Below are 26,477 nucleotides of genomic sequence, written 5' to 3'. Positions count from 1 at the left end.
GAGTTTTTATACTATACATTTGCTTTGCCTATTCTTAAAAACAAGTCATCCTACAAAAGCGAATTATTTATTTTCTAGTCATACAAGAAAGACAATTGAGTTATTTTAAATAACCACAACGACCTCCTTGTGTTCCTCTTTCTTCGTTTCAATAGTACAGTCTCTTTATAAAAATAAAGAAGGTTATTTAAGGCCCATAATACTGCCTCTCACCCTGAAAAACCATTAACTCGAAAAGTAAGGCTCATAAAATTCATTTCATAATTCTCTATCTCACACCATTGTCTTCTTTTCCTCTGAGAATTAACCTCTACTCTTTCCCCTCTCCCCAGTGCCCGGTTGTTTACTTATCTAATGTAAACTTGGGCGCATGACCATGTCCTCCATTTTGGACCACACTTGAGAAAAGAACTTTTAAAATATCCAGATATTTTGGTCTACATTTATTGAAGCTAAAATTCAATTGGCATTTATAAAAATTTCAGGGGAAGTAGGGCATTTTGCTTGGGTTTCCGTCAATATTGGAAGTCACAATAATCTCTGCAGTTAGAAGGAAATACCATCTTCTTATTGAAAAAAAAGTGTATATATATATGTATATATATATTTATATTTATATATCCTTCAATCCCTTAGGATGTCTAAAATTTTGAAAATTTGATTGCATTTTGTTATTCCTGTCCAAATCTTAGATGTTGTTCTCCCGTCTGTTGTTTGAACAAAGCATTATATGTCGATCAACTGTATTTGGATAAGCTCAGCTGATTATTTATTTTCTTCTTTTAGTGTGCTTTACTAAGCAATATCATTGCTATCATAGAGGAATAGAAACTTGACTCAGTAGATTCAAATTCCCGGTGAAACAATATTTCTGAAGGGAAGTTCATGGTTTAATGGAAGTGGAAAAATTTAGTTCATGTCCTGAATCCTGATACATGTTTTAGGAAGAAAAACCAAAAGTTTTCTTTCCTGAGGGATGTTAAATTTTTTGAACTTCTGTTCTTTCAATACTATGATTTGAAATACCATTTGTTTGCAATGAAATATGGATAAACCATGGTTTTGCTTCCTGCCCTTTAGGATATTTTATTAAAGGGAATTTCCATCTTGGTCTGAAATTGGTTATCAAACTTCAAGTTTTAAGTATTGCTTGTAATAGCTTTATAATAATAATTGTCCCTTCATAGTTTTTACTTTTTATTGATTTTTCTGAACACAACTAATATATGAGGTTACCTGTCATTATAAATTCATCCAGTGGAGGAGGATCAACTATAGTTACTTCAGTTGTTCATTGTAGATCTCTTGCACAGGTATTAATCATGTTCCGACCGAGTTAAATGACTAACCTCCTGCGAATTTTGTTTTAAATTACATATTGAGAGAGCTTCTGCAAGTATTATGAAAGGGTACAAAATTGAGGCGGGAAGATGTGCTGTTTAATTGTCACATTCTGCATCAGATGGAGATGGAGGTTGAGTTGTAGAGTTTGAGGACGGGGTATATTGCCCTGTTGTAAACACTGCCATTCTGCAAGTTTTGGTTAACCCGAAGCAGACCAAAAACTAAATGATATGACTTGTTTAGGGCATGAAAAAGTTGGATGCTGTTGTTTGCATATGTTTGAATTAAAATAGATAGTAATAGTTTGAAATTGTATTCAAAACTTGCAGAAAGTTTCTCAGGTAAACTGCCGAATACCCTTGTACCTGAGGAAAATTGCCACTGTCTCATCCGTAAATGCCTTTTAAAACACTGGTATACGCTCGCATGATCCCAAAGTATAAATATTGTTTCTTTCTTCAATAAAAGGTATATATATAGACTTTGGGATCCCTAAGCGGAAGGAGTGGTTGTTTATAAATTGTGAATCTATTTGATTGTTCTTATTAACCGAAGTGTAATTTTAGATATTCATGAGTGCATATGTTGAGATCTTGACGAGAAAGATATATACTATGGGCAAACATCCGTTTATGGTGGTCTAGCTAGAGAGGAATAGAATAATGTTTGATGGTTCAAGAATGCTTTATGTGACTAACCTGCTGTTAATGTGTGACTAATTAGCTGACAGTTCAAGAATGCCTTATGTTTTCAAGTGCCAAATTTTGACCCCTGCTTTTAACCAAGGAAGAAAATATCGGTAATATCGGAAATATCGGTAGTCCGAAAACACGGAAATATCGATGGAAATATCGGGATAATATCGATATCGATAAAAATTACATGGAAACCACGGAAATTGTAAGAAAAACTTGGAAATTTTTAATGAAACTTTGCAGGATGTTTATTTAGTCAAATATCTATTAGTTTATCACAAAAAATTGAAAGGAAATGCATTGCATGATGGATTTAACTGATTTAAGTTGATTATATAGCGAGCTGGCAAACATTGTGAGTGTAGAAAATATGTAGTAATTAATGAAAGAAGTTTAAACACACCATAATCATTTATATATAATTAATTAGTACAATATTGGGAGGTTTTATTTAGGATATTAAAAAAAAAAAAGGAATTGAATAAAATGATGAAGAATAATGTGCCGAATTTGACACTTTAAATTTCTTACACATAAGCATGTGTCTAGGCGTTGAAGTTTCAAATTATAGTATATCAATTAACGATTGAAAATCAATAGGTTGAATAAGACTAAACTTTAATTTGGATGCCGATTATGTTTTTTCAAGTTTATATAAAGTAAAAGAATTGAATTTTGGAAGCCAGGAGTGTGTCAATTGTTTTATAATTCATCCGGTCAAACCACGGCGAGTTGGCCGGCGTACAAGGTATCAATCTCTTCGTCTCGTTGAGTAGTACAACTTTTCTTTTTGTTTCACTCAATTTCGTTGAGTATTGAAAAAATTATACTCATTTGAATCTTACCCAGTTTCCGGCGACCGTAGTGACTTTCGAGGCATTTTTCGGCCAAACCACGACGAGTCAGACGTCATGTGAGGTACCATTCTCTTCATCTCTTCGAGGGCTACAACTTTCGTTTTTTGTATTGCTTGATTTCGTTGAGTTTTGACAAAGTTATGGCCGTTTAAAGTGAGTGTAAATTTTCGGCCGAAATTCTGATTTTCTCTCCCATTGGGCGAGTCCCACGTCGCCCATGCGAGGGCAGTGGGCAATCATGAAGTCCTATAAAACCCACATTCCCCTGTTGAGAGAAGCATAGCTTGTTCGGTCTTTGGGCTATGATCAAGTGAAGTATGTGTTGAGTTTTCTCAACTTATTTAAGTATTTTTTAGTATTATGTCGCGATATTATCGATAATTTTAAAAATATTGCGATATTATCGTGATATTTTAACAAAATCGTTTGGATAGTTAAAAAAAGATTGAACTTCCAAAAAAACGATAATATCGGCGAAATATTGCCGATATTATCGATTTTTTCTACCATGCTTTTAACACACTTTTTTTTTTTTTTTAATTGGACGGAAAGCTACAGAAACTATTACAAGGTTTGTAGTTGACCATAAGATCTTAAGTTTAGAAGTCATTTTATTTATCTATTCTCTTGAGTTTTTTCTCTTGTGGCAGAGGAAATTTGCTAGTGCAATGAAGGAAAAACTGTGCAGATTCTCTGAAGCTCCACATCACGGTTTGTTGTTCTTCCTATTTCTCATGTGTTTCAATGATTTTACGAGTGTACTTTGTCTATTGCATTATTAAAGCTTTTTATTTTCTAGTATTGATGCGAATTTCTTTTTTCAATTAGCCAATTTGGTTTTTCTGTTTGCTACATCAATGCTTGATATTTTGCATCTTGTCACGCTGTTAAAATGGTTATTAAGTATCTACCCAAAAAACAAAATATATTTTCTGGATAGTTGCCTCTAGGTTCAAAATACATTCTTCTTTTTATTTTCTAGCCTGTTGCATCTGTTATATTATGTTTATTTATTTTTTTGTTGAAAATATCAGGAGATTGATGGTATCGAGAATGCTGAGAATATTGCTAGTCATGCTGGTTTAACTGAAATGGTACATTGTGCTTTATTTGACGATGAGTGTCTACTTCACCATTGTTTTATGAACTTAGGGTGAAATTCTCGTGTTTGTTCTCTCCAGGTTATAAACTGCATTAACAAGTGTGAGGGTTGTCATCATGCTGAACTTTATAGCAATATACTGGTAAAATGCATGAAAACACTTTTTTTTTCTCCCAAGTAATTAACAAAAAAAACAATAGCATAAATCAGTTTATTATATAGACAACAAGATGTAAATGAGTATCTTTTGCCGACCTAAGGCCCCGTTTGGGGTTTGCTGTGCTTTTAGAATAAGCTGTTTATTTTGAGGACCTAAAGTGTTTGGTCGTTGAAGATGTAGGAGTTGTGGGTCAAAACAGGTGAAAGAGTGCTTCTAAAAAAATGATTTGAACAGAAGCATGCGGAGCCGTTTAATTAAATATGTATTGTCCTCGCTTGTTTTCAGAAATGACGTGAATTACCCTGCACAGTTTTCACCCTCAGTGAAAACTAGGTTTCAAAGGAAAATGGGTGAAAACTGGGTTTCAAAGGAAAATGCTTGGGTACTCACCAGTGAGTACTCATCTTTTGGTTTTGTCAAATACTATTTTAACACTTGCTTTATTGTTTAAAAAAATAATGAACATGTTATCTCATTAGTGAGTACTGTATTATCTGGTTTCAAATATTGGACTTGAGGTGTCGATTGACATGTGTGGCAAGAGAAAGTGGGTGGCGCATCCAATATGGAGTTGTGAAGCTTTACTTCACAGCTCATTATTCTTTTTTAGCTCAACAATATCATATGCTAGGCTTAGTGTTGCAAATTTCTATGGGCATATAATATGCAGACTTCCTATTATCAATAAAAGTGCATTCTCTCTATGGGATTCCTTGTCCTGCTTCAGGAACTAATTTGGTTTCTTGTGTTTTTATATTATATAGCTTACTGGAGGCCCAACTTCAGAGCCACAGTTGAAGGAGCGTCTTCAGAAAGATGTGCAGTAGGTATGGCTTTTCAAAGAAGCACTGTAATGGCTTTTCCCCACCAATGTTTGATTCTTGAATTTGGATTCTCTCCCTTAATCAGTGACAGATTGAGAGGATTAAAATAGGTGAATTCTGTAAAGGGGGATGTTATTGCTCATCCCCTAAATTTCAATTGACATTCCTTTTTATGCGCAGAAACTTTTGAATAATTTTGAGTGGAAGTAGTTAGATTGATACAATTTTGAGGAGTGCCAGTTTACATGATAAAATTATTCGTACTCAGTCTTGTATGAGCCATTTTGACTCTTGGAGCAAATTTTGGTGATGTTGCTCTACATATTTAGTTGGAAAGTGGATTTGTGGAGTTTGTTGGAGATGCTCTTATTGTATGGATGAAGTATCAAAGTGTCATCTTCTATCTGCAGAGGTCTTCTTCCCATCAAGTTAAAGTATTAACGAGACCAAGTAAAAGTATGCAGTGTTTCTAGTTCTTCACTCTCTTTGTACATGCTACAACAGATAAATTGTGTTCTAATTTATGCAGCAAACCTTCATGCTGTAATAATAGTGGTATTATAAAATTTAATGTACGGAAAATACTTCCATGCAATTTGTCTTCCCTGCCTTGTTATTTATGCAGTGTTTGGGTACGTGGTAGTCTATTGGCATCTCTTGGTTCATTCCAGCACATGTGGTTAACCAAGAACGAGTAAGTGTCATATTTTTGTGTGTGCTTGCACTTTGACTAGTATTGGAGTTACACATCCTCATTTTATGAACGTTTAAGCCATCATGACATGTGTGGCAATTACCTAATCATATTTTTGGAAAGTGTTACCTAATCATATTTGGTATCATGTAAATGCTATTGATAGGTTCGAATACTATGGGTATGTCAGGGCAGAAGAAAAATGGGAGTTTTATAAGGACATCTAGCATGAATTCGTATTTGTATATGCTTGAATCACAGCTTAAAGCTATAAGCCAAAGACCTCACAGCTTAAACCCAGGTCTTTGGCTTATAGCTTTAAGCTGTGATTCAAGCATATACAAATACGAATTCATACTAGATGTCCTTATAAAACTCCCATTTTTCTTCTGCCTTGACATACCCATAGTCTTCAAATATATCAATAACATTTACATGATACCAAATATGATTAGGTAACGCTTTCCAACAATATGATTAGGTAACTGCCACACATGTCATGATGGCTTAAACGTTCATAGAATAAGGATGTGTAACTCCAATACTAGTCAAAGTGCAAGCACACACTAAAATATGACACTTACTCATTGGTTAACCACATGCGCTGGAATGAACCAAGACATGCCAATAGACTACCACCTACCCAAACACTGCATAAATAACAAGGCAGGGAAGACAAATTGCATGGAAGTATTTCCGTACATTAAATTTCATAATACCACTATTATTACAGCATGAAGGTTTACTACATAAATTAGAACACAATTTATCTGTTGTAGCATGTACAAAGAGAGTGAAGAACTAGAAACACTGCATACTTTTACTCGGTCTCGTTAATACGTTAACTTGATGGGAAGAAGACCTCTGCAAATAGAAGATGACACTTTGATGCTTCATCCATACAATAAGAGCATCTCCAACAAACTCCACAAATCCACTTTCCAACTAAATATGTAGAGCCACATCACCAAAATTTGCTCCAAGAGTCAAAGTGGCTCATACAAGACTGAGTACGAATAATTTTAGAATGTAAACTGGCACTCCCCAAAATTTTATCAATCTAACTACTTCCACTCAAAATTATTCAAAAGTTTCTGTGCATAAAAAAGTATAATAAAAAGGAGTGTCAATTGAAATTTAGGGAATGGGCAATAACTTCCCCCTTTACAGAATTCACCTATTTTAATCCTCTCAATCTGTCACTGATTAAGGGAGCGAGAATCAAACATTGGTGGGGAAAAACCTATAAAAGATCAAAAGCCATTACAGTGCTTCTTTGAAAAGCCATACCTCCTACACATCTTTCTGAAGACGCTCCTTCAACTGTGGCACTGAAGTTGTGCCTCAAGTAAGCTGTATAATATAAAAACACAAGAAACCAAATTAGTTCCTGAAGCAGGACAAGGAATCCCATAGAGAGAATGCACTTTTATTGCGAATAGGAAGTCTGCATATTATATGCCCATTATAATTTGCAACACTAAGCCTAGCATATGATATTGTTGAGCTTAAAAAGAAAAAATAAAAAAGAATAATGAGCTGTGAAGTAAAGTTTCACAACTCCATATTGGATGCCCCACACTTTCTCTTGCCACACTTGTCAATCAACACCTCAAGGTTCAATATTTGAAACCAGATAATACAGTAGTCACTAATGAGTACTCTATGTACTCACTTTTCTATTTGGCCCAATAAAAAAAGGCACGTGTTTCTTGTTTTTAAGTCTAAGAAAAATTAAATAACATGTTCATTATTTTTTTAAACAATAAAGCAAGTGTTAAAATAGTATTTGACAAAACCAAAAGATGAGTACTTACTAGTGAGTACCCAAGCATTTTCCTTTGAAACTAGTTTTCACCGAGGGTGAAAACTGTGCAGGGTAATTCACGTCATTTCTGAAAACAAGCGAGGACAATACATACATATTTAATTAAACGGCTCCGCTTCTGTTCAAATCATTTTTTTAGAAGCACTCTTTCCCCTGTTTTGACCCACAACTTCTACATCTTCAACGACCAAACACTTTAGGTCCTCAAAATAAACAGCTTATTCTAAAAGCACAGCAAACCCCAAACGGGGCCTTAGGTCAGCAAAAGATACTCATTTACATCTTGTTGTCTATATAATAAATTGATTTATGCTATTGTTTTTTTGGTTAATTACTTGGGAGAAAAAAAAAGTGGTTTCATGCATTTTACCAGTATATTGCTATAAAGTTCAGCATGATGACACCCCTCACACTTGTTAATGCAGTTTATAACCTGGAGAGAACAAACACGAGAATTTCACCATAAGTTCATAAAATGATGGTGAAGTAGACACTCATCGTCAAATAAAGCACAATGTACCATTTCAGTTAAACCAGCATGACTAGCAATATTCTTAGCATTCTCGATACCATCAATCTCCTGATATTTTCAACAAAAAAAATAGATAAACATAATATAACAGATGCAACAGGCTAGAAAATAAAAAGAAGAATGTGCTAACATTGACATATTACATATTATTACAACTATTCCATCCACAAACTACATCATCAAAAGCATTTGCTAAAGTTGACATCACAGTAACATCTGTCATAAGGGATCCAAAATTTCTTATCAGGTGCAACTAAAAGCTAAATTTATGATGGGGTCCAACTATTTTTTTCATATTTATATTGCAATATAAAATGCTTCAACTCCATAAAAAAATTATGAAACTGGCCAAGCTCCCACAATTCATAAGAAGTTGATAACTTAATATTAGAATTATTCTGTTAAAGCCAATTGATAACTACTTACTGATCAGAAATATTATAACAATCCACATAAACAAACTCAAGACATGTTTTTCAAGCCATAAATTTTGTTTCCATAAACAAATGTTTGAGATTTTTGCATAGTAAACAAATGCTAAGATGAATCACATATCTTACTTTAGCCAGGGTTCACATACTAAGATGAAACTGGATTCAGAATCCTCAATTAAACGGAATCAGAAAACAGATGATAATATGTTGGCACCAAGTAGCGTATAAGAAATCTACCTGAACCATGGATGGGCTAAAAGGAATTTCAGGGATCTGGAATCGTTCAGCTCCAACTTCAATTGTCCTGAATCACATGATCATAAAGTAACTAAAATCCTTATTGAGTGCTTCTATGCCCCCCACCTTATTCTTCACCTACCCTAAAAAAATTCTAATACTCTCGTGGGTGCATCCTAACAAGTAACAGCTCAAGCTTTCAAAAATAGTGGTGGACCACAAAAATTTAACAATTGTCACAACAACAAAGAACATGATGAAGATTAGATGACATCATTATCTTACTTGATCAATTAAAATGGTAGCTGACACATCATTAAACTTCTTAACAAGGGAAGTGGCATCATATTCCTGCATTTTTGCATTCAACTTGTTACAAACTAAAGACCATAGGATTATGGGTAAGAACTAAAACAATTAGATTTTTATCTTACTTCCCAATCGGTTTTATTACCACCTAGATAATTTGAGAAAGCTTTCTGGCCCCATGGACAGTTTGCAGGATTCACAATGGGTGCAAAGGCAGATACCGACTGGAAAATGAATTACACAAACGAGTTAGATTCAATGTAAGTTTCTCCTATGAATCCACTCCAATAATTGCATAAAGCTCCCCTGCAACTCAGTAACTTTTATAGAAAAATTGAACTTTCCAAAGTTGTTAAATTACAGTCAACTTCTTTTAAAAAAAAAAAAAAAAAGCAAGCTAAATTGTGGTAAAATATTTATATCTCCTACGGTCCTACCTTATATTTATCCAGGTTTTTCAGGTAAATTGTCAAAGCACCGTGCCCACCCATAGAATGACCAGATATAGATGCCCGCGATGTATCAAGCTGTGAAAAAATTTCATTCAGAAGCTGTGGCAACTCCTTGACAACATAGTCGTACATGCGCCAGTTCTTCCATTTCTCTTGAGTAGCGTTGAGATAAAATCTAGCACCTGTTTGAGGAGATAATGCACACACACATACACAAAACTCAGTGATGGTTCTTAACAGCTAAACCCTAAACCCACTACCCGGCAAAACTTGTCCCTCTTGCTAACTAAAAGGAGTTTGCATTATAGCAATGCATTGAGTAATTTATTTTATATTTATATATATATAACCTTTTGCATGGAAACTCTCAAGAAATCAGAAATTTTGCAGGAAACTCTAGAGTTCTGCCTCTTTAGAACCTACACATTTTTATATCCACCTTGTACGTGAACAAACATCCTTTTCCAGTATTACTGCTTATACACCTCAAACATCCTCATCTCCTCTCTACTCATTTTATGCACATTTTTCTTACTGGTTCAACATCTTGCCCAAAAAAAATAAAATAATAGGGCATACAGTATTTGAAGGAGGAGAGGAGGAGGAAGGAGGAAGGAGGAGGAGGAGGAGGGGGGGGGGGGGTGTTGGCGGCGGTGACCCCTAATTCATCTTAACTAGATTTAAACTTAGGCCTTATCTAGGGGATCCCTATTGACTCTCCCTCCACCTTTAAGATACACTTGACCATATTGTTTTCCCTTTCCGAATAATAGAACTATTAGTGCTTCCATTTTAACAATTTAAAATACAATTGCAAGATAAAGGTTATCTGTCCTGAGTAAAGTAACAGTTCGCAAATCCCATACAACGTAAGGCAATTTTTGCAGTAATACTTCATAAAATGAAATATAACAGTCTAATGTTGCGTACCTACACCAAAATCCCAGCTATCCGCCTCTCCTTCTATAGACAAGCCTCCTATTAATAGTTTACATGCAGAAGTAGTGAGCACAATAGGAACATAATAACAAAAGATATATGGTGGTTTAGAATGGAACATATAAAATGACAGCCTATCATAAGAAAATGAAAAAGTAACCGTAAAGAAATAATGGGTTAGTTACTAACAGCAAATGTAGTTTTGACTATTTACTGCATTTTTTTTATATTTACAAATAATCTACAATATTATCCCCAGTTTTTTGCATTTTTACTGGTGGTGACACTCCTAATTTTTATTTTGTTTTTCCTCTGTATTTCTGTGTCTGTGGGAAGTGGCTGTAATTAACTTATAGTGATTAGACAAAGTTGGATGAAAGTTGGAGGGACTTTGGCTACTTGTCAGGACACACAACAAGGAACAAGGTCCAGCCCAACTATATTACAACAAAAAGTGAACATTTATGATATAAAAACGTTTAAAGGTCATTATTATCCATGGGAAACTAACAACAAAATGTGCCATGAAACTCACGGCTGCGGTCAATTCACATTATAAGTTAACAACTTGTGTTCTTTTTGGATGTCAATCGCTCAGAATGGCGAAATACCATGGTTATTACATCAAATTACTTGATTATGTCACATTCTACGACATTTGAATACATGACCCAAGCAGTTGCCCATTGTGGTCGCTAGTCAAGTTGTTTAAAAGGTTACCAACTAACATCAGTCCTACTTCCCTGAAAGCCTAGCCAAAGGACAAACAACAATAATAATTTTTTCACATCCACAAAAAGCAATTAAAGCTAGCATCACAGACACAATAATCAATTGGAGTTAAAAGCAGGAAGGGCTGCCGACTTACTTGGAGATGTATCAGGGGCAATCAGAGCAACACCCTCACTTGAGGCAACACATTGAGCTCCTGATTTAGTTATAAAATTCTCATCTGTGCAGGTAAGGCCAGAGAGCCAGTAAAGTACCTTCTCATCAAAAAACTTGATTATCACACATTGCAACATACAAACTTTGATAGCATCATATGGACAAAAGAAAACTCGAAAAATAAATTCAAGAACATGAAGAAGTACGGGAAAGTAGTTTCAAAATGCTAAACAAACAATGCCAAGAGAAAATTTATGCGAATCATTTCAGCTATAGAAGGTTCCAGTGAAAACTTTATGAAAAACTTTTCAGCTTACAATTATTTGCACCCAGCGAAAATTTTATGATGTAAAACTAAGTCAAGTAGTGCTACAAGCATCAACGATTGTCCCTACTTTTAATTCTAAGGAAGACAAACATCTCCTCTTTCATTTTGTTCATAGATTTTAAGACAGTGAGACAAAACTATCGATTCAAATAATAAATCGAGGAAGCTTCCTTTTCCCTATCTTAAATTCCTTGTCTATGATGGTAATAAGGGATGACTGAATTTGCAACTATAATGTTGTATGTACCATATAACTAATTTCACTTTCAATAAATTCGGTTACTAGTCTGCCCTATAAGAACCCGAGCTGTCGGGCGGGTCTGTAAACTAAATTAAGGGATACTAAATTCAAAATTTCTCAATCAAGTATAGCAAAACCATTATCAATTAACACCATATACTCACAAATACAATAGATTTCAGCCACATAACCCTACAATATAACAATCAGATAAAAACCCAAATAGTATATTCATTGGGAAATGAAATTTCAAGAGGTTACACATGGGTGAGAGAGAGAGAGAGAGAGAGAGAGAGAAAGAACTTACAGGGAATCGGTGGGAAAGGGAAGGAGAAGGAGGAAAGTAGATGTGGAAGGTCATGGAGCAGCCGAGCGTAAGGCTGAAATGCTTGTACCTCTTGTTGTACCCTCCGAACATCTTCGAGCGGCTGATCTCATTCGGCTTCGTCTCCATCTCTCTCTCTCTCTCTCGCTGAGCTTCTTCAGAACTGAGTGAAGTTTTCTTCGGTACAAGTAGTGATCGGTGCTCTCCGATTGTCAGTTTCACTGTTTTGGTAATTGCATTTTACACCTTTGTAATTTTGTCTATGTAAAACTTTGGTGCATCTCTTTTAAAAATTAACATTTTAATACCTAAAGTTACAAATAATACCAATAGTCATACAACAATTGTTAATGTATTTGTCATTAGTAATATAGTTTGACTTCATGCAAGAAAAAAATTAAACGAGTGATATGTCAAGATATAAAGTTAACTTGAAAGTTGCACTAAAAGAATGGCAATAAAGTGTCAATGTTAAAATAAATGGACCAAAATGTTATTGACTCTACACCAAAGGGGTGCAAAGCCTAATTAGCTCCTTTTTAACCCAACGATATTCTAAGGTGAGTGTATCGTATATGGAGTATTATGGACTCGACTCTGGAATCTAGTGTATTCAAGATTAGACTTGTAAGGAGTACGTCATCTTGTATAGAATAAAGACTTTATGAATTCATAAAATTTATGAAAATTTTGTGATATTTAATTATGATTTTGTATTAAAAAAATTATTGATTTTAAAGAATTTTCATAGACTTTTAGTTCTTTTGTAATAAGTTTTTGTCACATCAAATCCAGCATATCTCTTTAAGATTTTGATGGAGTTCATTTATCCTTCCACCACCATGTTGCCACCACCATCACCTTACCATGACCATCTCATCCACTCCACTACAGCAATTGTCACCATTGCCATCACCATAGTCATTCCCATGGGCATCATCACCGACACCACCACCACAACGCCTCAACTACTACCACTTTATCATGACCATCACCATGATTTCATCACTACTGCCACCACTACCATGCATCTTATCACATCGGTTACATTTTGTGGTTGTCGTCACAACCGACGCCACCTTCATCATGACTCCCAACTTTACCACCACTATCACCACCCCATCACTTGTACCGCTCGCACCCTTACTCCACCACCCGCTGTCACTATTTCACCCATACTATTATCATCACCACCAAAGGCACCACCTTCACGACCACTATATTGCCGAAAGCCACCGCTTGGCACTTCCGCCACTCTATATGACCACTTCATTATGGTTACAGTCAACATTTTAAATAATGAAAATTTAAAAATAGCAATGTTAATTAATTTCATGTTATTATATAGTTATTTCATAATTGTTTCTTGGGAATCGATAGTCGTATACTTCATAATTCACTTATAGTAATGGGTACTGGTAAAAATAAGTTGAGAAGGTTCTAGTACAGAGTTACGTCAAAATCACTATGCTGCAATACTAAGTTTCTTGTTTAATTTCATTTTAATTTTGGTGATGCTAAACTTCTATTTTATTTATTTTACCTATATTATTGTATTGTCTTTGCTAGTTGTAATAAAGACATTAAAATTGAAGTTACAACTAACTTCGCTTTAAAAATATTACTTTTAGCAATATTTTTCGATCATGACACCAAAATATTACTTATTAGACTATAATAATTAACATTGATTTGAAAAAATTTCATGATATGTTACATAAATTGTATTGTTTGGGAATGATTTTTATGAAGAAAAGTGTTCTCGATTGTTGCTAGGCGTTGTAGGTAATATGCGGTGTTAAAAATTTATTATGTGTGTAAAGCATGAACAAATGGTGCAAGAGAAGCATAAACAAATAAATCATTATTATTAGAATATAATAACTTGTACTTGGTAAAAATATTATTTTTAACAACATTTTTCGATCTTGACACCGATGGAATTTTGGATGATGATATCTCCATCTTTTGTATTTTTATTGTTAACTCATTATCAATTTTGAAATATACATTGTTCATTCTCAAATATAATTTTTTTTGTTTTTATCCAGTTTATCATGTGCACATACAAGGGTGTGAAAAATCCATAAAGTCAATGTCTTTGAATGTTATAAAAAATTCTATTTTGATGAAAAAAGTTGGACAGATGACGCACTATTTCTGTTGTGCTATTTGAAGTACACAAATAAATATATTCCTTTATTGATTTTTCCAAATTGAGAAAAATAAATATTTAGTTATTAAATTTTTGACATGTTATATGTGGTAGTGTCTCAATTTCTTGAAGTGACAAAAACTAAAAAGTTTATCTTTTATAGGATTTGCTTTAAATCTAATCAAGGTGCCTTCACATCTTATAAGTATCTCAAAGAAAGAGCTTTGAGATTGAACCCAAGATGTTAAAAACTTTCATGATGTGTTACATAAATGTATTTTTTGAGATAAATTTTTAGTTATTATTTTCATGCTCTTATAATAAAGAAAAATTTTGGAGGATTTTTATGAAGAAAAGTGTTCTCGATTGTTGTTAGATGTTAAAAAGAAAAAATTAGGTTTGTTTTAATTTTGTCTGAGATTGTAAAGTATGAAAAAATGGTGCAAGAGAAACATAAACAAATAAATCATCATTATTAGAATATAATAACTTGTACTTGCTAAAAATATTATTTTTAGCAATATTTTCCGATCATGGCATCGATGAATTTTGCATGATGATCTCGTCATCTTAGGTATTTTCATTGTTAACTCATCATCGATTTTGAAATATACATTGTTCATCCTCAAATATAAGTTTTGTGTTTTTTATCCAGTTTATCATATGCACATACATGCGAATAAACCATAAACTTGATGCTTTAGAAGCTTATAAAAACTTCTACTTTGGGTGATTCTAAACTTTTGTTTTATTTATTTACCTATATTATTGTGTTGTCTTTGTTAGTTATAATAAAAACATGAAAATTGAAGTTACAACTAACATTGCTCTAAAAATATAATTTTTAGCAACATTTTTCAATCATAAATGTTACTTTTTAGACCATAATAATTAATATTGATTAACAAATTTCATAATGTGTTACATAAAGTGTATTTTTTTTATGATTTTATGAAAAAAAGTGTTCTCGATTGTTGTTAGATGTTAAAAAAAAAAATAGGTTTGTTTTGGTTTTGTCTAAGATTGTAAAGTATGAAAAAATTGTGCAAGAGAAACATAAACAAATGAATCATCATTATTAGAATATAATAATATGTACTTGCTAAAAATATTATTTTTAGCAATATTTTCCGATCATGGCATCGATGAATTTTGCATGATAATCTCTTCATCTTTTGTATTTTCAATGTTAATCTTATCATCAATTTTGAAATATACATTGTTCATTCTCAAATATAACTTTTGTGCTTTTTATCCAGTTTATCATATGCACATACAAAGGTGCGAATAAATCCATAAACACGATGTTTTAGAAGCTTATAAAAAAATTTACTTTGAGATATAAGTACTATTTATGTTGCGCTCTTTGAAGGGCACTTATATTGTCAAGCTAGAAAATTCAAAGAGTTTTTTAAGTACACAAATGAATATAGTGTTTGATGATTATTTTCCTACTAAAATAAAGTGTTTTTTTTTTTATGGAGAAAAATGTTCTCAAGTGTTGTTTAGATGTTTTAAGCAATATGTGGTGTTAAAAGGTTGATATGTTTATGCTTTAGTTTTGTGTTAGATTGTAAAGTATAAACAAATGGTATAAGAGAAATATAAACAAATGAATCATTACTTATTATAACATAATAGTTAACATTTGAACAAATGTACAAGAGAAACATAAACAAATGAATCATTACTTACTAGAACGTAATAGTTAATATTTGAACAAATGCTGCAAATATGATCTATCGATGACTCAAACATGATAAGAATGTCAAACACAAGTGCCTTTAATGTTATATTTTGTAAATAATGACAAAACACAACTAAAGTGTTTTCATTATCAAGTAAGATGGTTTGTACAGTGTTCGATGATTATTTCCTTACCCAAAAAAAAGTTTAATTATGTGGGAACAAAAGTAAGTAAACAAGCTTATCTAGATTGTAGAAACTTATAGTTACATGGGTTTAGGAAATGTGTCAACTCTTGTTTACTTAACATAACTAGATGAAGTAATAATTCAATTTACCTATAGATGAAAACGTTGCAATTAAAGTCGGTGATACTTTTGATGATTTAGATGATAATGGAGAAAAAGTGGTTTATGATACGAGTCATATAGCTGGTAAAGATAAAGAATGGGTAATGTAATGCATCGTATAGTTTTATGTTTTTTAGAGAGACAAATAAGGGAAAATATCATCCGAAATCATCCACTACAAGGAGAGCGGACAAAAATTTAAGAGAGACAGATAAAGGAAGAGTGGAATTAAGGGAAATAAAAGCAATTAATTCATACCAAAGGATTATAATGCTTTGTAAAACAAAATGTTATATAGCAGGAATTAAATCAGAATAGCAACACATACAAAGAGGATTTGAACAGAATGTAGCATAGATGTTGAACATCGAAAGGCAGTTGTTCATTCCTGCGTTTGAAGAGATCCCCAATTGCAGCAAAAACTTGTTGAGAATATGGATTGTTAGGTAGTGAAGACCCCTTGAATGGGAAAGAGAGCAAAAATGCCTTATCTTGACTATTGTATATAAATATGGTCCCTAATTCTATGGTAACACCAAAGACGTTTTGGGACTCTAAGTATGAACAAGCAATCAGGACATCCCTAATGAAATATTTAACCAGCTTAGACATGTGGCCCAATTTGTGATCCATAATGTCATTGCGGGAGTCATCAATCCACTCAATGAGGGTAGTGATTGGTCTATAGTCATAAAAATGCACTCCTTTACAGTTATGAAAGCAGTAACCTTTAAAAGGTTATCATGCAAATATTTCCTACTATATCAAATCATTCTCTTAACAATACGATTTCTGTAAAAAGAATGGAAAACAACATCAATTTTCCTCTAACTTGATTATAAATAATGATACAACACAACTAAAGTGTTTTCATTATCAAGTAAAATGGTTTGTGCAGAGTTCGATGATTATTTCCTTATCAAAAAGAAGTTTAATGATGTGGGAACAAAAGTAAGTAAACGAGTTTATCTAGATTGTAGAAACTCATAGTTGCTTCGATGATTATTTCCTTATTAAAAAGAAGTTTAATGATGTGGGAATAAAAGTAAGTAAACGAGTTTATCTAGATTGTAGAAACTCATAGTTGCATGAGTTTAGGATATGTGCTAACTCTTGTTTACTTAACACAACTAAACGAACTAATAAGTCAATTTACCTACAAATGAAAACGTTGCAATTAAAGTCGGTGATACTTTTGATGATTTAGATGATAATGGAGAAAAATGGTTTATGATACGGGAGTCATATAGCTAGTAGAGATAGAGAAGGGGTAATGTAATGCATCATAAAGTTTGATTTTTTTTAGTTATTATTTTCATGTTCTTATTTACTATATTTTACAATTGTTTCTCGGAAATCGATAGTCATATACTTCATGATTCACTTATAGAAATGGATAATAATAAATAATAAAAAAGAGTTGAGCTAATTCTAGTAAAGGGGTATATCAAAACCACTATGTTGCAATACTAAGTTTTATGTATTGATTTTATTTTAGTTTTGGTGATTCTAAATTTCTGCTTTATTTGTTTTATCTATATTATTGTGTTGTCTTTGGTAGTTTCTATAATTACATGAAAATTAAAGATACAACCAACTTCATTCGAAAATATTAGTTTTAGCAACATTTTTTATGATGACATTAAAATATTACTTATTAGACCATAAAAATTAATATTGACTTAAAAAATTTCATGATATGTAACATGCTTTACATCAAGTGTATACTGTTTGGAGATGATTTTTATGGATAAAAGTGTTCTCAATTGTTGTTAGACGTCGTAAGGAATAGGTGGTACTATAAGTTTGTTGTATTTATGCTTTAATTTTGTCTGAGATTATGAAGTATTGACAAATGGTGCAAACGAAGCATAAACAAATGAATCACTATTATTATAACATAATAATTAATATTTGAACAAATGTGCAAAATTATAAATGATCCATCGATGGCTCCTACATAGTGCAAATGTCAAATATAAGCGACTACCTTTATTTTCATAGAGTTTTTTTTTGTTAGCACCCCACAAATTATTAAATACGCCCCATATTAAAACTTATTATTAAGTAACTTGTATACCCTTACATAAAATGACTATTTAGACCTCATAATGTTTTAAAAGTAAATTAAAAATTCTAAACACACCCCAAAATCACTTTCAATGTTTATGTCATAAGACCATTTCTTTTTTCAAGTTTCAAAGTCACTTGCATCTACTATTGTAGAACAAAACCCTAACCAATAAAAGCATAAACATGTTGATAAAAAAACTGTTATTTTTTACTATCGATGTTTGGAGGCTTAACATTATATAGCACTTCATATGTTTTCATTCTTTTAGTGATTTCAACGACATTGTTATGTATAGTAAGGCTACCAATAGACATTCCATCTAAGAGAAACATGATTGACACTAAGGCTATCAATTGGTTGATATCTTGATAAAGATGACTTTTCGTTCATGATTTATTTGGTTGATATTTTCTTATTGTTTCGTTGCTGTGTTATGATACCCCTTGTAGATACTGACAACACACCTAAAGTGTTTTCATTATCGAGTAAGATGGTTAGTGTAGTATTTGATGACTATTTCCTTACAAAAAAAAAAAGTTTAACGATGTGGGAACAAATGTAAGTAAAGGAACTTATCTAGATGGTAGAAACTCATAGTTACAGGGGTTAAGGATATGTGCTAACTCTTGTTTACTTAACACAACTAGATGAAGTAACAAATCAACTTACCTACGGATCAAAACGTTGATATTAAAATGGGTGATACTTTTGATGATTTAGCTAATTATGGAGTGGTTGATGATACGGGAGTCATAATAGCTGGTTGGGATAGAGAAGGGGCAATGTAATCGACATACAAGTTAATTTTTTTTTTGTTATTAGTTTCATGTGCTTATCTAGTAAAGGGTATGTCAAAACCACTTATATTGCAATACTAAATGTCTTGTTTTGATTTCATTCTAGTTTCGGTGGTTTTAAACTCTATTTTATTTATTTTACCTATATTACTTGTGTTGTCTTTGCTAGTTATAATAAAGAAATGAATATTGAAGAAACAACCAACTTCCTCATAAAAAAATTATTTTTAGCAACTGGCACCGATGGAATTTTGCATGGCGATCCCTCCATCTTTTGTATTTTCATTGTTAACTCATTATCAGTTTTGAATTATGCATTTTTCATTCTCAAATTTATATTTTTGTGTTTTTATCCAATTTATCATGTGCACAAAAAAAGGTGTGAAGAAATCCTTAAACTCGATTCTTTTTAATCTTGTCCAGTTTATCATGTGCACATCGTTCATTCCCAATATCCAATAAGGTTTGAAAGTAAAATTTAGTGCTCCAAAGATACGAAGTTACACCTTCTTTGCTTTATACCAGAAAATCGCCTTTGTCTTTTCTACCAGCTTCACTAAATCAATTTATTTACATATCAAATGAAATATGTTCTCGGATTTCACAATTGTAATTTACGTATTTTGTATTTGCAAGATTTTACATTATTTCTTTTCGTTCATATTAGAGCTTTAGTTAATTCGTTACAAAGTTTGAATTTTCGTAATTAGTTATTAAAATTCTATAGACTTTTTTCAAATAGATCTCAATCCCATGAACACGTGGACGAAAACCGTTTGCAAAATAGAGCTTTAATGAAGAAATTACCAGTCGCTAAAGTCAAGGTCATTTTTGTCTTTTGACAGAGTCCACATAGGGAAGACCCTAAAAGGCTGGAGTAGCCTTTCCTCTTTTAGAAAGTTAAACGACAACATACGTGGAGGAGAGGTGATTGATCACGACCTAGTTCCTAAAATGTCGATTTCTTCCTTTTCTTGCACTTATGATCGTCGCCACCACCACCAAAATGCAGCTCGTGACCCCAAGATCAATACCCATCCAAGATTCACTCAAGAAACAACTAGAGGTGGCAATTCGAGGCCACATTGTTTAAGTGATGCAATGAGTTTCTCGCATTTTTTCGACAAGCTCGCAAAACTACAATAACCCAAACAACTTGGGATCGACTCACCTTAGATCTAGCTACAAACTCTAGGCTTAGCTCCTCAATCAGACGTCGAACGACGACACACCGTGCGTGCGCCATTCACGATTTTCGAGGGACTTTTGACAATTTCATCGTCTTCTGTCCACTTTCAGACTTAGTGTCAGGTATAAAACTTACTCCACTCGTCACGATATTTGTTTTCGTGTATTTATGGGAATTTTGGTGTTGGTCTTTAATTCCGACAAGTTGTGTTTCTAAGCTAATATTGATGCCCTGAATCTGTTTTCAATATCTGTTTGGTGTGCTTTCGTCGTTTGAGCCTAGTTTCGTAAATGGCCGCCATTAAACCTTTATGGTAGGCGAAGATTTGACTGTTGGATCGTTATGAAATTTTAATATATTGTTGTGCCCATTATTTGAGGATCTTAGAAACTTACAAATTGGAAATAAAATATATGGACCTTCCATATTGGTTTATGTAGGGTTTGTTGACCTTACAGATGACCACGTTAACCAAAGGTTGACTTTTGATCAATTGTCTCGAATTGGTCTTAAATACTGAAATTAGAATCACAAGAAACCAGATAAGAGTCTTATGGGCCTACCTTGGTCAGCGAGCCATCTTGGGGATGTATATCTCAATTTGCATGCAAGTGGCACCTTATCGGAATTTACCTGTTTATTGAGACAACAATGATAATGTGTAGATTCTAGTATGAAGAGATAAGTCAAGGACCACATTAGAATTATTCCGCATATCTTATATGTCAGTTTGATTAAATATTGGTTGGCTAGATGTATGTGTGCTTGCAATTGTGATTCATGGTAAACTAATGTATGTTGTAGAATGTATATTGTGTGATGATGTGACTACACCATGTAGCAATGTGGTACATGGATGATTCTGCTTGGTTAATTTGGTTAGTGGACCATGTTATTATGTTTATGTCTATTGCCCATTATCATGCCTGCTTAATTTGCATTGGAGATTATACGCATTTTAGGAGTAACTTCACCTAGTTAATTCTCATTGGGGTGTCATTGCTTACTTGATCTCATTATACCCATAGGTGGTTCTGCCTAGTTAATTTGCATTGGATGCTTGTCTATGGTTTTGCCTGGTTAATCTGCATTGGGGATTATACAAATTCTAAGAGTGACTCCACCTGGTTAATCTGCATTGAGGCATCACTGCCTACTTGATCTCATTATACACATAGGTGGTTCTGCCTGGTTAATCCACATTGGGGAATCACATTATTGAATGCATGCCTATGGTTTCGCCTGATTAATCTGCACTATGAGACCATACACATTCTAAGGGTGACTCCGCCTGGTTAATCCTCATTGAGGAACCATAAGCACTCCAAAGTTAGTCTAGAATCCATTTCCCTAATTGGTTCCGTTAAATGGTTCGGAACCTTATCTTCATTTGATTTTGTTGAGTGGTCCAGAATCCCTTTCCCTAGTCGGTTCCATTGAGTGGCCCATAATCCTATCTTCTTTGGATTCCGTTAAGTGGCTTGGAATCCCTTTCCCTAATTGGTTCCATTGAGTGGTCTGAAACCCTATCTTCGTTGGATTCCGTTGAGTAGTGTGGAATTCCTTACCATAATTGGTTTCGTTGAGTGGCTCGAAACCCTATCTTCATTGGATTCTGTTGAGGGGTCTGTAATACCTTTCCCTATTTGGTTTCATTGAGTTGGTATGGAACCCTGGATTCTTGTGAGTAGATGTTGCTCAAGGTTGTGTTTGTAGTTTAAGGTTAAAATGTTGTTACTTAACATGTTGAATGAAAAGATTACAATATGTTTATAGGTTTAGAAGAGACAATGTATTGGTCATTTGATTGAGTTAAGGATGACGCACAAAAGATTTGTTAGCCATAATTTTTTAACGCAATCTCAATTGGTTGTTTGCCCACATATATTAACTTTGAGGAAAGGTGCTTCAACCATGTTCTAACATATATTCTAAAGTTGGTATTGTGTAATGGTATATGATTAAGATTACTGTGTCATAGTTCATACCAAAATTTTAGTGACGCTGAAATTCTAACTAGATTTTGCTAGAACTAAGGACTATCTACCAACAATCAATATGTGGATTATTGATAATTTGATAATGCTAAGATTCCATTTGAACTTAAAAGCCAAAAGCTTCCAATAAAATTTAGGTTTTTCTAACAAACTATCATTCTAAACAAATCTCAAAGTAAAACAATAACACATGCATGTATGTAGTTAGAATCATATGTTTCCAATAAAATTTACCTTCCAAATCTTGTTTTCAGTTGTGGACAATCATATGTGGCTTTATGAGAGGAATTCTCAACGTCAACCACAAATGTGTTGGTAAGAAAATGTTGGTCAGTTGGTCAATGATAGGAGCATATTTATGCGACTTAGTTAGCTTGTTTCTTGGCATTTATGTTGTTAGTTCGTAGTTATTTTAGTATTTTAAGCTATTTTCGTGTGTTTGTAGGTCCAAAGGGTTAATGTGGCAAATAAGTGCATTTTGGAGCATTTTTAGGCATGGAATGGATGGCATATGCTTGGACCAAAAGGAATGGACGAAATTTGAAGTTTGTGCATCATCCTCTCCCTATAAATAACCATTTTAGCACGCTCATTTCACCCAACACACACATTCACCTACCACTACATCCACTCATTTCACCCAACACATCCATTCTCCAAACATCCATCCACTACACCCATTACATCCACTCATTACCAAACACTCATCCACTACACCCATTACATCCACCCACTACACCCACTACACCCATTACATCCACTCATTACCAAACATCCACCCACTACACCCATTACATCCACTCATTACAACTCCATACACTCCTCTCCCTAGCCTATAAATACATCCACCCTTCACCATAATTTGGGGGCCATCATCCAAAGACACTACATTTCACATCTCACAACTTCATTCACAAACACAATTTCCTTGCCGTGACCTCCATCCATTCATCTAGCCATACTACATCTCACCAATCCATACACTTTCATCTCTTAGCCGTGCAAATCCATTCCATCCATATATCCATACACATCATAGACACTTGTCCTACAACAAGGTGGTGAAAACAAAGGTCCTTGGCGTTTCAAGCTTGGAACTTTAGAGCGTTTTAGGTGTACTTCGTTCTTGCTTTCAATGTCTACTTTGTTATTTTCTAATTTTGTTGCAATTATGAGTGGCTAAACCCCTATTTAGTTAAGGGGAAGTTTGAAGCCATGAATATGCTTGAGATTTGAATTGATTTCTTCCAATTGTGATTTGATAAGTTGTGATTGCAATTCAATTATCTATTTTATTCATAACTGATTCTTGTATGTTTATTAAGGATGCATACTTAGTTTTCATGCATGAATTAGATGCTAGAATATAAATGAGTTTCACCTAATCGTTACAAGTTTATATTCATGAGTAGTGAAGGTTGTTTATCACAATCGCGTTAATTGAATTCTTGGCAATTGTATCATGCATTCATAGTTATAATTGCCTCGTCAACACTTATGATTTTCATTGAATGTAATGATCTCTGATTGTATCTCTATTATGCATTCATATAGGGGACTTTTAGAGAATGATTTGGGTTGTCGCATGCATTCATCCAATTCAATGAGTAAAGGAAAATCTGAGGGTTAATTTGTGCATCACGGTTAATTTGGGGTGTTGAGCATCATAGTTTATTGAAAAGCAATTGGAAATCAATTTATGTACAAGTGTGTCATGTGCGAAGAACGGACCTCTAACTAATCCATCCATCATCTCATTTCTTAAATTCGCTTTACAATTTGTCTAATTTTATAAGTTGTTTGTTCGTTTCGAATTCGTCAAAACCAAAATCCCCCTTTTACTTTGTTGTTTCAAAGTGTTAAATTTATATTTCGTTAGTGTTTTTTAGTGTTTTGATTCAAGTCAAAACCCAAATTTCGTCCAAAGTTGTGTTAGAGTCAAATCTGGCCAGTAAGTGTTTTTAGGCAATTTTGAGTGTTTTTTAAGTTGTTTTGCGTCTTTAGAATCTGTTTTGAGTCATTTGAGTCTATTCAAACGTTTTTAACTTTGTTTTTATGTCTTTGAGTTAGTTTAGAGGTTTTAGCAAGCCCTCATAATCCCCGGTTTAGAACGATCCCTACTTGCATTTATACTACAATTTGACAACAAGAGGGATTAATTTGAGTGCTTAACTTTCATCGCATCAAATTTTGGCGCCGTTGCTAATCCCTTGTTATTTCTTTTTGTTTCTTTTCCTGTGTTTTTGTTCCTAGTTGATGACTTTACCTGTTTTCTTGTTTTAGGTGGTTTATGACTCGAAGTTCTTAACCTATTCATAAGCACATCCATGACTTTGACGATGATTTTGAACGAACTTTGAGACGAATAAGGAATCAACAAGAACCCCAACCATCTCAACCTGCACCGGATCTTGGAGAAGACAAAGTAGAAGAGCAAGAGGAGCCCACGACACAGGTTGTAGAGGAAGATCCCAACATGGCAGCGGACAATTGAACAATCAAGGAGCTTTCCGCTTTGGGATTGGACAATGCCATTCCCCTATGCATCCAATACCCCATGGCTGCCCTAGGGAAGACGAACGAGTTCAAATTGAAATCAAGTTTGTTGCATCACATTCCTAAGTTCCACGGGATGTCCATGGAAGATCCTAATAAACACTTAAAGGAGTTTAAGGTTGTTTGCTCGAGCATGACCCCTATGAACGTTGATGGAAGCATTCTGAAAATGAAAGCTTTTCCCTGTTTTCTCTTAGAAAAGGCTAAAGATTGGTTGTATGAGCTAGCCCCCGGAACTGTCACATCATGGGAGAGTATGAAACGGGCATTTTTAGAGAAGTTTTTCCCAACCTCTCGAGTCATTCTATTACGCAAAAGGATTAGTGGCATTCAGCAAAAACCAAGGTGAATCCTTTCCCACTTACTATGAGCGTTTTAAAACCCTTGTTGCTTCATGTCCACAACACCAGATGAAGGAGGAGCTTCTTCTTCAATATTTCTACGAAGGGCTTCTACCAATTGAACGCAAAATGCTAGACGCCCTATACCCAAAACAAATTGCAGTGCAGAACCAAACTTTATCACAAATTAATCCAAACCTCAACTAATAGTCCAATAGGGAAATGAAATTACCCAACCAAATCCAGCATACCCAAAACAAATTGCAAAATCCATGAAATTGAAAAGCTACAAATCAGAACCAATGAAATTGAAAGAAAAAAAAATCTGCAAAATGCATTACGAGGGTGACTAGGTGAGAGACTAACCTTGCAAAGGAGCGAATTTGTTGGTCGAGACTTGAAACGGCGAGAGGAAGTCGTGGGTCGCACGTGGGTCACGGGGGTGAGATATTGAGAGTGAGACGGCGTTGCGTCAGCGAGATGTGTGAGACAAGTCGCAGGTCACTAGGAAGGAAGAAGACGAAGCGGAAGAGCGGCAAAGCTGGGAGGGAGATGTTCCATTGTGAGAGTACAGAGGAGAAGGATAAGCTGATAAGGGAAAGGGAAGGGAATGGATCTGTTTAAGGTTTCAATCTTTCAGAATGAAGTGAAGAGAGAGTGACCGAAGTGAACTCTGAACGACGCCGTTCAAGGAAAAAAATCATTAATTTATAATTAAATATAAAACGATGTTGTTTTGCTTATAATTCGGTTCGGTCCGGTCCGGTTTTACACTATCGATTTGATTTTTTTTTTAGTTTGGTTTTTTTCGGTTTTCGGTTTTTCGAACCGACCCCTGTCTTTTGCTACTAATATAGTGCTATCATGGGGTTTTAGCGCTGGTTATGTTAGGGAGACTAAATTGTAGATCAAATTTGTAAATCAAATGACATTGAAGTTGATGTTCAAATTATTATCTAAATGTTGATTAACGTGTTTATTTTTTATTAGTGTAACATAATTTAATTTGTAAATTTAGTTTACCTAACATTACTCTTTAGACTTGTGATAAAACACCAACCAAAATCATCCAATATTAATGACCGTTGGGGAAGTTGGCAGAGTCTAAAACCTATAATGACTATGGCCCCCAACTCAACCTCA

General features: G+C 33.9%; 1 protein-coding gene and 2 long non-coding RNA genes across 9 annotated transcripts; 2 read left to right on the top strand and 1 right to left on the bottom strand.

The window, feature by feature from the left end:
• The first annotated feature begins 2,817 nt into the window (after positions 1 to 2,817).
• On the top strand, positions 2,818 to 5,055 carry LOC114820177 (uncharacterized). Its single transcript, XR_011573644.1, has 5 exons — positions 2,818 to 2,957; positions 3,547 to 3,607; positions 3,931 to 3,990; positions 4,078 to 4,140; positions 4,923 to 5,055. It is a non-coding gene; the product is annotated as an uncharacterized lncRNA (long non-coding RNA).
• Positions 3,682 to 12,484, bottom strand: LOC103408545 (S-formylglutathione hydrolase-like). Of its 7 annotated transcripts, XR_003767571.2 has the most exons (11): positions 12,172 to 12,404; positions 11,276 to 11,393; positions 10,399 to 10,446; positions 9,454 to 9,650; positions 9,142 to 9,240; positions 8,993 to 9,058; positions 8,708 to 8,774; positions 8,025 to 8,084; positions 7,875 to 7,937; positions 7,494 to 7,571; positions 6,727 to 7,029 (listed from the first exon to the last, which is right to left on the bottom strand). XR_003767571.2 is itself a non-coding variant. In XM_008347386.4 (7 exons), exons 1-7 carry the CDS (start codon positions 12,316 to 12,318, stop codon positions 8,766 to 8,768), a joined length of 684 nt encoding a protein of 227 aa, XP_008345608.1. In that variant the 5' UTR covers positions 12,319 to 12,484; the 3' UTR covers positions 8,509 to 8,765. The 7 variants fall into 7 exon arrangements, 2 of the variants coding, with proteins under 2 accessions (XP_008345608.1, XP_070665067.1); XR_524984.4 differs by lacking the exon at positions 7,494 to 7,571 and having other exon boundaries at positions 6,357 to 7,029; XR_003767572.2 differs by lacking the exons at positions 6,727 to 7,029; positions 7,494 to 7,571; positions 7,875 to 7,937; positions 8,025 to 8,084 and adding an exon at positions 3,682 to 3,888.
• A 7,947-nt stretch (positions 12,485 to 20,431) lies between these two features.
• On the top strand, positions 20,432 to 22,934 carry LOC114820135 (uncharacterized). The gene is made up of 3 exons (XR_003767532.2): positions 20,432 to 20,562; positions 22,692 to 22,752; positions 22,883 to 22,934. It is a non-coding gene; the product is annotated as an uncharacterized lncRNA (long non-coding RNA).
• Positions 22,935 to 26,477: the final 3,543 nt, after the last annotated feature.

The sequence above is a fragment of the Malus domestica genome, chromosome 12, assembly GCF_042453785.1.
Source record: "Malus domestica chromosome 12, GDT2T_hap1".
In the NCBI taxonomy this organism is placed as follows: domain Eukaryota; kingdom Viridiplantae; phylum Streptophyta; class Magnoliopsida; order Rosales; family Rosaceae; genus Malus; species Malus domestica.
This window is presented reverse-complemented; position numbering and strand designations above follow the sequence as displayed.

Coding starts and splice junctions, on each gene's coding strand:
- LOC103408545 (XM_008347386.4), bottom strand. CDS start 12,318: ATGGAGACGAAGCCGAATGAGATCAGCCGCTCGAAGATGTTCGGAGGG. Junction 9,651..10,398: donor TAGCTGGGATTTTGGTGTAG/GTACGCAACATT, acceptor CTCCTCAAACAG/GTGCTAGATTTTATCTCAAC. Junction 9,059..9,141: donor GTAATAAAACCGATTGGGAA/GTAAGATAAAAA, acceptor GCAAAAATGCAG/GAATATGATGCCACTTCCCT.